Source organism: Strongylocentrotus purpuratus, unplaced genomic scaffold (assembly GCF_000002235.5).
Source record: "Strongylocentrotus purpuratus isolate Spur 01 unplaced genomic scaffold, Spur_5.0 spur5_scaffold_12, whole genome shotgun sequence".
Taxonomy (NCBI): domain Eukaryota; kingdom Metazoa; phylum Echinodermata; class Echinoidea; order Camarodonta; family Strongylocentrotidae; genus Strongylocentrotus; species Strongylocentrotus purpuratus.
Genome location: NW_022145597.1, coordinates 4,178,480 through 4,194,416, shown reverse-complemented (window position 1 = coordinate 4,194,416; position 15,937 = coordinate 4,178,480). Strand labels below are relative to the sequence as shown.

Genomic DNA, 15,937 nt, shown 5'->3' with positions numbered 1-15,937 from the left:
CTAGTGTTAAAGGAATAGTTGAGTTCTGTTTTCAGATCGCAAATGCCTTCAAAATGCATGGTTATTGCTCTTATTGTTATCTATGACTGTTATTGGCAGAAATTGAATTTAGGCCCTCTGCGGCAGGTTAGAAGAACGTGGTAGCTAGGGAAACGAATTTGTAGTTGTTGGAAGAATGTCGGAAGGCCTACCAGTTTTCAACCTCCTTCATAAGCTTATAAGCTCCATAACAGGCAGAAAGTGAACTCTATACTATGACCTCTGTTAATCATCGCTTGAATATGTTCATCGGAAGTCTTCATGTGATTATGATATTATAACTATAATGGAAACAATTGGACATTTTCAGACTGAGTCAATTTGTGCTACACGAATGTCGGTATGTGGAACATGTGACGACAATCGCATCGAGATCATTGCAAGGGATGGCATAGGTATGTCATTAAGTATGTGTGCACATTAAATGAGCAGAGACTTGAAAGAGCGATGAAGAGAGCAAAGAAGAGCTGCATGTGGAGTGTTTGGAACGAGTAGCCTAGTCTAACGAAGTTAAGCAGTTACACTGAAGTGATGAGTGACAGTGATAGAAAGGTGTAAAATGAATTTACACAGTAGCAGACGACATAACCTACACAGTAATACACTACAGTAGTCTAGGATGAAGACTAGTCACTGTCTATGTCAGATATTATTTAGACCCAACTACAAGTATTCCCACAGGGCCATATGGCATTAACATTAGTTGAAAACTGGGGCTTTAGTTTATGAAGAATACTAGCCATATAGTTATTGCTTCACTTCAGAAGTTCAGTTGAATTAAGTCAGTCATGAATAGTGCGACGTATGATCCACTATTTAGTGGTAATCTGGATGATGACCAGGGACTATTTGAATTTGGATTGGATCTGGAAGAAGCCAGAGGTACTAAAGATGATGTTGGGAATGTACCACTAATTGAACCAAGTGATAGTATTTCAAATGTTGGTGCACCAAGATTTGCACCCAAGATGAAGAGTTATGAGTCACACTCGGTTGTCAGTGGGGCAAGCAACTGGAGTGCTGCATCTCGGGCTAAAGTCGAAGCAGCAGCAAGCCATGCAGAACTCAAAGTAAAGGCAGAAGTTCTCAGAAAGAAACATGAACTAGAAAGTGAGATACAATTACTGCAGAGAAGGAAGGAGCAGTTAGAATTAGAAGCAGAAGTAGCTGCAGCAAGTGCAAGATTGGAAGCTATTCAACAGGTGGAAGCTTCACAATACCAAGGTCAAGGTCAAGTTCAAAGACAGCTTGCAAGTGAAACTTCACAAAGACAGCCAGGATACATTCCTCCTTCATCTGTAGCTCATGAGAGAACAACTCAACGTGCTGATAATGTACAAGGTGAGAATCAGCCAGTGTTTGACCTTTCAGCATATTTAATGCAACAAACTAATGTAATTCAAAGACAAAATGACCTCACCAAGGTTCTAGTGGAATGCCACCAAAGAGCATCATTGCCTCAGAGAACTTTGTTACCATTCAATGGAGACCCGTTGCAATACAATTCCTTTATGAGAGCATTTCAACATAGTGTTGAGGAGAAGACTTCGAATCCTAGAGACAAGTTATGTTATTTAGAACAATTCACGAGGGGTGAAGCTAACACCATGGTCCGAAGTTGCATGTACAATGCAGATCCTGAGATAGCCTACAAGCAGGCCAAGGAAGTTCTTCAGAAGAATTATGGCAACAAATACAGGATTACAAATGCCATAATCAAGCGTATGGAGGAGTGGCCAGAAATAAAGACCGATGATGCAGAGAAGCTCAATAACTTTTCGCATTGCTTGACCGAGCTCCTGAACACTGCCAAGGATTTGAAACAGTGCAATGAGATAGATCATTCTAACAATGTCAAGATAGCTATCTCCAAGTTGCCATATCGCCTAAGGGAAAAATGGCGCCATACTGCTGATTACATTCAGGAAGAAAAGGGAAAGTGTATCCAGTTTGAAGATGTGGTGACGTTTGTGGCCAAGGCAGCTCGTGTGATATCTAACCCTGTGTACGGAGACATTAAAGGGCCACAAAGAAGAAGTGACACTACGCATTCCAATGTTAGCCAGCCCGGAAAAAGGAATGAAAGACAAGGCTTTGCTACAAGCATTTCTAGTCAAAGGTCAAGTTCTGACAAATACTGTCTTTATTGCAGGGTATCAACGCACGATTTGGAGACTTGTAGAAATTTGGGAGCCAAACCACATGAAGAACGCATCGAGTTTTGCAGATCACAGGGCTTATGTTTCTCCTGTCTCAAGAAAGCATCACATTTTGCAAAGGAGTGCAAGAGTAGGCTGAAGTGTACATTGTGCCAAAGGACGCATCCATCAGTACTGCACAGACAATTTCAAAAGGGAACCTCAATTCCAAACCAAGATGGTGTTCCAAAGTCTCAGAAAGAAGTTCCAGTACATAAGGACACAGTACATGAAGACACTGATGCTACTTCTACTAACAGTGGAACCCCCGCTACAGACAAATCAGAGAATGGTGTAAAACGCACATTGTCAAGTTTCAGCAGTGGATCCGGCAGCCTCCCTGTTGCGATTCCCGTAGTGGTGCGCTCAAGGGAAAGTGGAAAGCAAATACAGACATATGCATTTCTGGACAATGGAAGCAATGCAGTTTTTGTTAGCCAAGACATGAAGGACAGGCTCCAGCTATCTGGAAAAAGGAAAAACATACAATTGCAAACCTTGACACAGAGTAAGGCCGTAAACTGTGAAGTAATCAACGATATAGAGGTTCTAGACTTAAAGCAGGAGAACAACCTTCAAATCAGAGAAGCATTTGTCCAGCAGTCTATTCCAGTCGGGAAAGAGGAAGTTCCAACACAAGCCAAGTTGAGGCAGTTTCCATACCTCCACCATATTCAGTTGCCAGAAATTGATGAGGATGTGGGCATACTAATTGGAAATAACATTCCAAAAGCGTCAGAACCGCTGGAAGTTATCCACAGTGAACATGATGGTCCTTTTGCATTTAGAACCTTGTTAGGTTGGGCAGTGTGTGGTTTATCTAAGTCTGACGAGTCACAAAGGATCTCAGCTCATCATGTTTCGGTTCAAGCAGATATTAATCAGCAGCTGGTAGATATGTTCAACCAAGACTTCAGTGAAAGGGTGATAAATGATAAACCTGAGAAGTCAAGACAGGATAGGCAGTTTATAGACTCAGTTGAAGGATCTATTCAGCATGTAGATGGGCATTATGAGATTGGTCTGCCTCTAAAAAGCCAAAGTATGAAGATGCCTAACAATAAACCTCAGGCTGAACAGCGTTTAGCACATCTACAGAGGAAGTTCATGCGTCAGCCACAATTTCACAGAGAATACAAGGACTTCATGCACAAGGTAATAGATAAGAACTATGCTGAAATGGTGCCAGACAAGGAACTTCAGAAAAAGAATGGTGAAGTCTGGTACATCCCACACCATGGTGTCTACCATCCTCAGAAAAGGAAACTACGAGTTGTATATGACTGTGCAGCTGCCTACAGGGGGCAGTCCCTAAACCAAAATCTTCTACAGGGGCCGGACCTGACAAATAGCCTGTTGGGTGTTCTGACCAGATTCCGTCAAGACCACATTGCAGTCATGGCAGATATTGAGGCGATGTTTTCTCAAGTAAGACTACGGAAAGAAGACAAGGATCTCCACAGGTTTTTGTGGTGGCCTGATGGCAATATCGAACGACCAATCAAGGAGTATCGCATGAATGTCCATGTATTTGGGGCCACCTCCTCACCAGCGTGTGCCAACTATGCTTTGAAACAGACAGCAGAACAGTGTGAACACGAAGAAGTTGCACATATCATACAACACGACTTCTATGTAGACGATTGTCTATACTCATCCTCTACTGTTGAGAAGGCTGTAGAGCTCTCAAAAGGGCTACAAGCCACATGTGGAAGAGGAGGTTTCCACCTCACCAAATGGAACAGTAACCATAGGGCAGTTTTGCACGCAATACCAAAGGACGAGAGAGCCAGCAGCGTTCAACAGCTAAACTTTGAAAAGGACAAGCTTCCACAGGAAAGAGCTCTTGGGATACTTTGGAATGCTGAAACAGACTCATTCGGCTACAGCATCAAGATCAAGGATCGGCCGCCAACAAAAAGGGGCATGCTATCAATCATCAGCTCAGTGTATGACCCATTGGGTTTTGTGTCTCCTGTGATCTTAACAGCAAAACAACTACTACAAGACCTATGTAGACTCAAGATAGGATGGGATGATGAGATACCAGCCAAACAGATGAAATTGTGGCAAGGCTGGTTAGAGGAACTTCCGATGTTGTCAGAGTACAAGATAGAAAGATGTCTGAGGCCAGCCTCATATGAGCAAGCAGAATCTATCTCCCTCCATCATTTTGCAGATGCCAGCGAGGTTGGATATGGGACGGTCTCCTACCTCAGAATGGAAAATAATGAAGGAGAGACCAGGTGTTCATTCCTGCTGAGTAAATCAAGAGTAGCACCCCTTAAGCAAGTATCTATCCCGAGAATGGAATTGACTGCTGCAAGCGTGGCGGTGAAGATAGATCAGGTGATCAAAAGGGAGTTAGAGATACCAGTCAAGAGGACCTACTTTTGGACCGACAGCCAGACTGTATTGCGCTACATTCACAACTCAACAGCAAGATTCCAGACATTCGTAGCTAATAGGCTAGCAGTGATTCAAGATGGCTCTAGTCCGGACCAGTGGCATTATGTCAAATCAAGTCTCAATCCAGCAGACGCAGGCTCAAGGGGGTTGAAAGTACAAGAATTACTGTTGAATGAAGAATGGAAAAGTGGCCCAGAGTTTCTTCTGAAGTCTGAAGAAGAATGGCCTAAGACACCTGACATGTCTCGTGATGGAAAGGATGAGCAGCTTGAGATCAAGAAAACCTGCATGGTGGGTTTAACAAGGCCTGGAGGAGAAGTTTCAACAGTACACAAGTTGATCACATATTTCTCAGATTGGACAAGGTTACGAAGGGCTGTTGCTTGGTGGCTAAGGCTCAAAGGAAAACTGAAAGAAAGGGCCAAGTTGTCCTCGGATAAAGTGTGTTCTGACACCCTTACAGTAGCAGAAGTGAATGGTGCAGAATTGGCTATCGTTCGGTGGGTGCAGTCTGAGTCCTTCCAAGAAGAAGTAGAAGCCTTGAATCAGAAAGGAAATCAGCCAGGAAAGGCCATACGCAAGAGCAGCAGCATCATAAAGCTAGATCCAGAAATGCATGACAATGTACTGAGGGTTGGCGGACGACTAAGGAATGCCGAGATTGATGGAAATGCAAAACATCAGGTGATCTTGCCCAAAAAGCACCATGTGTCTACCTTGATAGTAAGACATGTTCATCAAAGTGTAGCACACCAAGGTCAAAACCATGTGCTAGCAGAACTTCTTCAGAAGTATTGGATAATTGGAGCAGGTGTGCTGACAAAGACAATCATCAGAAAATGTGTTACATGCAGAAGGTACCAAGCCAAAACAAACACACAAAAGATGGCAGATCTTCCAAGGCCTAGGGTTGCAGCATGTGAACCACCCTTCACATATACAGGCATGGACTATTTCGGACCTTTCGAGACGAGGCGTGGTCGAAGCATGCAGAAACGTTATGGTGTTGTGTTCACCTGTATGACCAGCCGAGCGATACACATAGAAGTGGCAAGTAGCTTGGACACCAGTTCTGCCATAGATGCCATAAGACGATTTGTTAGTCGAAGAGGTTCTGTCAAGACAATGTATTCAGACAATGGCACAAATTTGGTGGGTGCCTGTAGTGCATTGAAGCAGGCTCTACAGGAATGGAGTCAGGAGCAGATCATGAACTTTTGCTGTAATCGTGGAATTCAGTGGAATTTCAATCCACCTGCTGCATCACATTTTGGAGGAGTATGGGAACGACAAATAAGAACTATCAGAAAAATCCTTCATGCCATACTACATGAGCAGTACTTGAAAACTGCCCAGAGTGATGAACAGCTTCACACCTTAATGTGTGAGATAGAGGCAGTTATAAACAGTCGGCCCCTAACCAGAGCTTCAAATGACCCCAGTGACCTGGATGTCATTACACCTAATCATCTACTACAGGCCAAGATGACTACAAGTCCACCCCCAGGGCGCTTCTCAGAGAAGGATGTATACTCTAAGAAAAGATGGCGGCAGATGCAGTTACTAGCAGATACCTTCTGGCGGAGATGGGTACGTGAGTACCTTCCTACCTTGCAGCAACGGCAGAAGTGGGCCCAACCAAATCGCAGTCTACAAGTGGGAGACGTCGTCTTGATTGCTGATAAGGACGCGCCTAGATGTTCCTGGCAGATGGGACGAGTGGAGGAAGTATATCCGGGTAAAGATGGTCTAGTTCGCAGTGCAAGGATAAAGACAAAATCCACAACACTCACGAGGCCAGTGATAAAGCTGTGTTCGCTCCTGGAAGCAGAATAGTGCTCAACTCGTATCATTTGGAATGTGATAGCATGTTTTTTGTGAAGTTTGGATCGATCACTGTGAATTTAATTTGGATCAAAAAGAGAAATTGGTGCGAGCCAAGCGCCGCCAATGAAAATTATTCTGTGATCAACGTGAATTTATTTGGATCAAGAGCATTTTCAGCAACTATGAAGCACCGAGTGTTAAAAGCAATTCATCAATCGCGAGTCAAGTTTTTTCCTTGACAGAGAATGATTTGGATTGTGATAAAATACCTTTTTTAAATTGGTGCGAGCCAAGCGCCGCCAATGAAAATTATTTTGTGATCAACGTCAATTTATTTTGGATCAAGAGCATTTCCAGCAACATGAAAGCACCGTGTGTTGAAAGCAATTTATAAATCGCGAGTCGAGTTTCTTCTGTGATGGAGAATAATTTACTCCATCAGATAAACAAGTTGGATGCAGATTCAAGTGTTTGAAGCGTGATAAATGATCAGCTGATAAAGTAATTTCAGAAGAATCTCACTAACTGCAAACTTCGAACAAAAAACAAGACATATGAAGAACAATTTGTGATGTCCATGTTCCATAAACTTTCAGACTTTCAGAGAATAGCAACAAGACAGGAGGACATTATATTAAATGTTTGCATTGCATGAGTATTTAAGATTTTGTAAAATTGAATAAGTTTTTTATTTGATGTTTTGTCAGACTAAACAATGTTTTTTAAACGTTTGATAAAATTGCAAAATTATGTTTTGTATTTTGGCAGATATTAAAGCACAAGTGGTGCAGTGACACTATTTGTTTGATCAGCCACCTCGATTTCATAGGCAAAGAATTTATATAATTCAGATTTGGAATTATCAGTTTGGAGAAAGTTTTAGATTTCCAAAGGTAGATATGCATTTTGTGCAGGAACAATGGCTGAATTGTTCAATTCGAATTAGTGTTACTTACAGGTTGTAATACAAGACAATATATGTACATGACGCTCTAATTTAGGTTGGATTCCATGTCACACCAAAGCTGGATAAAGTTGAACTTGTTTTGTGAATTTGTTGGGATAAAAAGACCATTAAAGTAATCACTAGAAAGAAGTGCACATACATGTACAATTTGGTGATGTGAATTATCGTTAGATTGTTATATTTTTTGAATACCTGACAAAAAGACATTGTCATATGTTTTTCAAACATTTGTAACACAGATTGTATATCAATTAATAATTGTACGAACTTTAATAACAAAGATTTCTTAAATGATGAGTTTGTTTTAAAGTCATAGTTTGCTCAGCATAATGTTTGTTGACATTACATCATACGGTAGTTTGTATACAGTACCATGTGAACATAGAAAGAGTTGAGAATATATGACGAAAGTACCGTCAATCCCTGTTTAAGCAAACACTGGGATCAGAACACATTATTATAGCCATGGGAGTTTATGTATTATGTTTATTATGATCAAAGGCTCATGATTTTGAATGGCTTTGTAAGGTATTATTGATTTCAGTTTCAGGTTAAAAACTGATACTTTGGGTTAATTGGTTAATGTTTCTAATAGTTTGGGAGTAAACAAAGATTATGATAACTCCAAGACTCGTATCTTATTGTTAATTGTGAAGATATTGCATGGTTAATTGAATGTTTGTTATTTTGACTGGAATGCAGTTGTAAGGAAATCAGTTTTTTGGTTTTGAGACACAGTTAAATGTTGTCGTTTGAAGAACTACCAATGGCAAAGTATAGCATTGGTTTGATGAGTGCAGAGCTTGTATTTATAACGTTTCAAGGGAAAAATCTGCATAAGTAACGAGTAGGTTAATAAGTAAATATAGCTGATTAATGTTTGTTTAGTTGCTATTATAAAAATATCGCTTGCCATTATGTTTATTTGAAGGTCATAGAGTTAAGGTTATAACACAGACCTACAGTGGAATCAGTATGCAACTTGCAAGGTCAAAACTAATTTAGTGTTAATATATTTTAAAATGCACAGGAAAAGGAGACCTGATATTGGATTAAAATGCAAATTATTGTTTGTTGATTGGAACTCATATGCAGGTGTAGCAAGAATCCACTGTATGTCTACATTATTAGATTGTTTATACCGGTAGGTTTTATGAAGATGTTGAGTGATGATTTCTAGCAAACACATTTTATATGAAGCAGTTTTGGTTAAACAGATTGATGACAAGAGTCATTCATCTTTGATTCGATTAGTTTGCCTTTTACAGGAAGTTGCATTAGTTCAAAGGAGTTTATAATGTAAACAAATAGAAACGATAAAGTGTGGGCTATCAAAGAATACAGTGTATTACTTTGAAATATGTTTGTTTGATGATAAGACAAAGGTTTTGAGTTTTTTGTTACAGCCAGTTGGTTGTTATAATGTTAATTTGCTTTGTTGTTTAAAAAATCAAAATGGACAGAAGCAGGCATATTCTAATTCAGGTTCATCTTGTACAGGTAACTTGCAAATGGAGGTTGTAGTTTATTTTAACAGAATATCTGATCAATGTGACAGATTAGCTCAAACGCAAGAGGTTCAGGTAAATTTTGGACAGCATAGCTTTATGTAAGTGAGCAAACAGGGTATAGAAATTGTGTCGCCCTCGGGCATTAACAGCTACATATGCGTAATGATAAAGGAAATGCAGTTATGTAAGGATTACAAGGTTGTAGTCAGTTTGATAGGAAATCTGTTTCATATTTAGGTGCACGTATGTAACTCAGTTGTTGGTGGTATCCGGTAAGCTACACTATTAAAGGTGCATGTATGCATAAGTGTGGATTGTAATTGTATCAAGAAGTACAATTAAGGGGCCGGGATGTTATTGGCAGAAATTGAATTTAGGCCCTCTGCGGCAGGTTAGAAGAACGTGGTAGCTAGGGAAACGAATTTGTAGTTGTTGGAAGAATGTCGGAAGGCCTACCAGTTTTCAACCTCCTTCATAAGCTTATAAGCTCCATAACAGGCAGAAAGTGAACTCTATACTATGACCTCTGTTATAATCATCGCTTGAATATGTTCATCGGAAGTCTTCATGTGATTATGATATTATAACTATAATGGAAACAATTGGACATTTTCAGACTGAGTCAATTTGTGCTACACGAATGTCGGTATGTGGAACATGTGACGACAATCGCATCGAGATCATTGCAAGGGATGGCATAGGTATGTCATTAAGTATGTGTGCACATTAAATGAGCAGAGACTTGAAAGAGCGATGAAGAGAGCAAAGAAGAGCTGCATGTGGAGTGTTTGGAACGAGTAGCCTAGTCTAACGAAGTTAAGCAGTTACACTGAAGTGATGAGTGACAGTGATAGAAAGGTGTAAAATGAATTTACACAGTAGCAGACGACATAACCTACACAGTAATACACTACAGTAGTCTAGGATGAAGACTAGTCACTGTCTATGTCAGATATTATTTAGACCCAACTACAAGTATTCCCACAGGGCCATATGGCATTAACAATGACATATAGTGCCCTTTTAGAACCTAAAATTCCTATGAAGGTAATTTTAGACCCCAAAATGTGTGAAATTAAGTCAATACGATCATACCAATTCAGCTCCACTTTAAAAAAAACAAGGTGACTGTTAATTAATTATTTAATAAAAAATAACAATACATGAGCCGGCTAATTGTGGGTAATATGAGCAACACGAAAATGCCAACAAAAAAGCCAACATTGGCATTGGCTGAAATACGACATAAAAAGCGTTATTTCATTTTTTTCAACTGTTTTTTCAAATTTTTCAAAATATCTAATATTTGTGGTAATACAAAAGTATTAGAAATCATTATATTTCAGCCGTCTCTGAATTGATTTTGATCAAACAAAGATGATTTTATCATTTAAATATTATATTCTTTCAAATTTGACACTCAGTTTTTCATTATCTCACAACAAAATTATTTTGTGTAGCGCCCTCTGCAACAGAACTCAACTATCCGTTTAAGCTGATTTCATGTGATGCATTATGGGGAAAAATTGACAAAATTGTCAGCTGTGGTTTTGTTTGATAGAGGGATTCAATCATAGTTTTTGGAAAGGAAAATTTCACACGGATTCCAAAAATCTTCTTATTGACCCTTCTTGCAACGTTTAGGTCATATTGGATGTTGACCCACGAGTTGAAAAATTGGCCTTTCACAGCTTGCCGGTGGGGGCGCTGTTCATTGTGAATTGACCCTATGGAAAGATTGCATGATGAGAAGATCAAACCTGGGGGGGGGGGGGGGGTGAGGGGTAATGAGACCCAGTTACTCTTAGTTTGCTTCTAATAGATAGACACTAGTCCAATCACAGAAATTGCCCTATATAATAGAAGGATGATATTATCTAGTTGCCAGATTGTGTCTTGGATGTTCCATGCAGGTGGTGATTACCAAGCCACACATGAGTGCATGAGTAAGGCTTTATCCAGGGGTTCTGTAATACTAAGTGCTGGAATTTACATGTATGCTTGCCATGCCTCAGCACAGGATACTGACATCCTCGGACAGTGTAGAACTGGTCGAAAAGTGAGTTTTTCTTAGTTGCTCCTTTCTCATTTTTTCTCATTCTTTCTCATTCTTTCTCATTCTTATCCTTTTCAAATACATATAATTTCATATAGCTGAAATGGTGAAAGGTCATTTTTTCAATGATTTTCACTCTTTGCTACAGTGAATTAAACAATTATAGAGGTGTTGTGGTCCAGTGGATAAGTCTCCTGACTGTGAACCACAAGGTCCTGGGTTCAAATCCATTTCAGAGCACTATAATGTCCTTTGGCAAGCCATTAATCTACATTTGCCACTCTCCACCCAGGTAAAGTAACCAGGGACCTGGTAGAAAGAACTTACTTAAATGCTTTAGTGCCTTATTATTGCAGCTCAATTTTAGTCAGAGTAATGATACGATACTCTGTATAACGCATAGTAAAGTTTATTCTTATAGTAGCTGGCTAGCTGCAAGTTATTTAAAAAGACCTATTGTTATGATTATTATTATTATTATAAATAAAATGAAACATTATGAAAAATTATCTTCAGAAAACTTCCTACATTTTAAAATCTACATGTTTGCTATGAACCCCAAAAATAATAATTGGTGATCGGCATAGATTTTCTTTGCAAATCAATCAAAATTGTGGATTCTAATGCAGTACATGCCTCTAAGAGAGGGTAGAACAAAACAAAACAACAAAAAATCATTTGTACACCTTGCATTTTCAAGTCCTTTTTCATGTTGTCCATCCAATTTGTAACAATAGAAGGATTCTCCATCAAAATATGGATCATCCTGCACATATACAATACAGCATGAATGTCAACTAGATTCCGTTTGATTTTAGAGCCTCAAAACACCTAGGAATACAACTGAACTAGCAACATTTTTCTACTGATTTTTTGCAATCATTTGATTACTATATGAAGGAAGATGTTTTGATACACTTATTTTAATTAGTGGTATTTTTTATTGGAATGATCGGTCATGGGTAAGACTGCTGAAATGCCCAATTCCTTGAGGGAATAATTCAATTTAATTCAATTGTATATCACCAAAGCAATTAAGATATAGAATTAACCATTGAAACTATACATTGTTACATAAAAAGAATAGAATACATGAATATGCATGGGTACAACAATATAAAAGTTGCTTGGCAGGTTTAACAGCCAGAAGGTAAGTGACTTTAAAAATGGCCGCCCTAAAGGTTGTAAAGCTCCATTAGGATGGTCTTTCTGCTCGTGATATTGCAGTCAGGTTTAACATAAAGCACAATACAATGCAGTACATATCATTCAGAAACTCAAGAAGACAGGTGGTGGAATTCCCGCTCAGGTGGGACCCAGAAGAAAGAGAATGACCGCTTTAAGGACAGACAGATACAACAAAGAAGTTGTGATGAGAGATCATTCTGTACAACATCTTGTCAAGCAGATCATCCTGGTTTTCACCCATACTACCAGGAACAGGCTGAAAGAACGTAGACTACGTGGCAGGATTCCTCTTAAGAATCTGCTCATCAGTAAGCAAAACAGGTTGAAATGTCTTCACTTTGTCAAAGTCCCTGTCAACAAACCTGTCAGCTTCTTGAAAATGTTGCTCTGGTCTTGCGCATACATACGATATGTTTAGATTAGATGGGTATTGGAGAGTGTGGCGTACCTCAAGGGAGAAGTATAAACCAACCATCAGGCATGGAGGTGGGAGTATGTGGGTGTGGGGTTGTATGACAGCTGTTGCTAGTTTGGGCAATCTGCATTTTATTCAAGGAATAATGAATACTGACCTATTTGTTATTTGTTTGTTTCAGTTCTTATTTGTTGTTGTGTTTATAATCCCAAATGGTGTAGGTGCATAATTTAATGTTGTAGACAGCTTTCAGTTGATTGTTCTATCAAAGTAATTTGTTTGTCCTTTTACTTGAATTGAAAATGAATCTCAAAAGTATTATATTCTGCATAATAAAATATCTTTCTTCATTGAGATTTGTTCATTTGATGTAATAATCATATCTTGATAAATTAAGTGAAACCTGTAGGCACATCTTTCCAGGATCTAACTAGCTTGATTTTAGCAAAAAGTATTTTGTGAATGTCAGGTCTCAATAGGTCTTGTCCCCAAATATGTGAATAACTAAAATGTTGAGTGTCTTGGTCTAAGATTTTCACAAAGCCATTATCTGCCATTAGTGCTAAGAACCAGAAAGGAATTACCTGTAATATACCCTCGTTCATTTAAGATTCTTTATTCTATGTTACAGAGAGTGTCGTTTTTTAAAATAATAACAAATAATGACAGAAGTACAAAAGAGTTTATTCATACAAGAGAGATATATGTCATCCTCAATTTATGTGAAACGTAGCTTTTTGCATAATTTAAGAAATTGGTACTGATTAAAGCTGCCATAATAGTGATGTTTGTTCAAATGCAGATTTTTTCTTCTTCTTCTGTTCTTAATGATTTAATTATGATTGCATCTTGCAGCCAATTAACATTTTAAAATTACCAATTGCAAATTCCTAGCGGTTGTTAAATGATTGTTATCAAGATCTTTTTTTCCAATAATCCTCCTTCATACCGCTGACTTTGTTTCTGTGGTTTGATTTAAATTGATGATAACATGGTTAAAGCAGTCTCTCAATGTTTGTTATTAACCATGTCAATGATACATCAGTTCGTAATCTGTGGTAAACGTCGTCACACCCAAACTAACTATGTCCTTAAAAAGGTAATGAATACATTATATAGATTTTAACGGCATCACAAGGCAAACTCGTCCAACAGAGACAATGTTTTCGATTAGTTACTTGAGAGAATTGTTATAAGGAGAATTAAATTGATTTAGATTTTCAAGATATAATTCCTCATTGGATTACACTTTAAGATGTGTGCCTTTGGCATTCCTATTGCAGCTTCATGTAGCATTTAAAAAGTTTTGCTTTGTTCAATTGGAAATATACACGTTGGTGAATGTAGTGTGTTTGTAGGTGTGCATGTGTGATGGGGGGGGGGGGGGGGGGGGGAGAGGGGAAAAGAGAGAGAGATGGAGAGAGAACATTATAGTATAAATAATGATAACAATAAAAACAACAATAATAATCATAATGATAGTATTAATAATAATGATATTAACAAAAATGATGGTGATGATGATGGAAACAAAGCCCCCTAAATCAGGTGTGTAAATGACCTGTCATCTATACTTTCTACTTCTTCATACATCTACTTTCTTCTTCTTTTCTTGTGTGCTTTTGCTTTATCTTGTTATTTCAACCGTACTATCAAGGCAAAGACAGAGTTTGCTCCAGGTCAGTCATTTGTATAATTGGATCTGGTCGGAGGAATCTTTGCCCTCAATCTCAATTTCAATAACTCTACACAGCCGCCAGATGTCCGCAAATCACCGGGGTGACCCTTTTTACCATTTCACCCCCCACTAATCTGAAGGATAGGTTTCTAGATCGAATGCTAATGAGAATGCTAATGTATCTATGGACTAATAAGCCATGTAGTTGGGGGAAAATTAGCTCGGCATGACTGGAAAGAACGGAGATGTACTTACCTGTGCAGAAAGCCGAGAGATTGGAAAAAGTAATTTCTTGAGAGATTCAATATTTTTTGTCATTTCTCCATGCTGAAGAACTTTGTCATGCAAACTTATAATTTGTTTGAGGGCTTTCCTTTTATCAAAGTGAGTTGGTTGAACTTGGAAATCTGTGTCGCCTCCAGCACTTTGACATGAAATTGTTTGTATCATGATTTGAAAAAGCAGAGTTGGAGAGAGAGAAAGAGAGAGAGAGAGAGAAAGATTTAGGTAAAGGGGGAGAGGGAGAGAGAGAAAGCGAGAGAAAGGTTTAGAGAATGGGGGAGAGAGAGAGGGAGAGAGAGAAAGGTTTGGAGAAAGGGGATGGGAATAAGATGATAAACAGAAGTAGAAATTATGGAAATGTAAGATTTCATTAAAAAAGCATTGTTTTCGTTGATAATTCCTGAAATATATATCTTGAAATCAATGTTCCAATAACGCCTGAGAGAAAGTGCATGATTTCTACAGAGGAGATTTCATATATGTGAGCACCTATCAGAAGACAGTTGAAGTGTTTTTTTCATCTGATATAAATACACTTGAAATTAAATGAAATTATCAATTTACAAAAGAAATATAATCATAATCATAGAGAGTTTCAGTAATGGTACTTGGTAGACTAAATTAATAGTAGCTTTAGTAGGATAAGGTACTTGAAATATGATTACAAAGAGGATGCCAACAGAGTGAGAGAGGACCAATGGTAAGAGTGCTGGGGAGGTGGATAGAGCAGTGAAGAGATAAAAAGAGAGAAGGTCAACATTAGATCGTAGATGATAATAATCAAGGAAAAAGAATACAATGTCATATAGTAGACAATCGGTGCAAGAATTGTCAAAGGTTCTGAGGTGCTTCTTAAATCTGCTACTTCATTAGGCTCAAACAGTCCTTCCCATATCTGTGACCATGTTATTCAGCAGCAGACTTTAATAGCATGCCTAGGTTTTATGATGATATACTCCTTTCCCCTTTAGAGTGCAAAAATGTTGCATTTTAAAGTGAAATGGACACAGGTACATACTCTTTCTATCTGTTTTCCTGTATGTCTTCTATCTTCCACTCCTATCTGCATTTCTTGTTCTTCTTTGATGTACACTTCATCAAGGACGCAGATCTGATCATCCGAAAGCTTTTTTTAATAATTAAGCAAACAAATGGGTAGTAGCAGGGAGATGTGCCCTCTTACAGCTAACATCTAGCTGTGATTTACTGTCTTGTTGAATACCTGTTCAATTGTTTTCATCTATTTATGTTAGTAGTGATCGGTTTGGCCCTATTGTTCTGTGACTAAACCTCAGCTATTTACATAAAACATGTCCTCAGTGAATAAACTGGATTAGAACTTCATGTTGAACACATATATCCTCAAG

General features: G+C 38.5%; 1 protein-coding gene across 1 annotated transcript; it reads left to right on the top strand.

Annotated features, from left to right (window-relative positions):
* The first annotated feature begins 827 nt into the window (after positions 1-827).
* On the top strand, positions 828-6,482 carry LOC115922829. Its single transcript, XM_030982541.1, has one exon. It carries the CDS (start codon positions 828-830, stop codon positions 6,480-6,482), a length of 5,655 nt encoding a protein of 1,884 aa, XP_030838401.1.
* The last annotated feature ends 9,455 nt before the right edge of the window (positions 6,483-15,937 follow it).

What these genes read in the sequence shown, in the direction of transcription:
- LOC115922829 (XM_030982541.1), top strand. Translation starts at nt 828, where the DNA reads ATGAATAGTGCGACGTATGATCCACTATTTAGTGGTAATCTGGATGAT.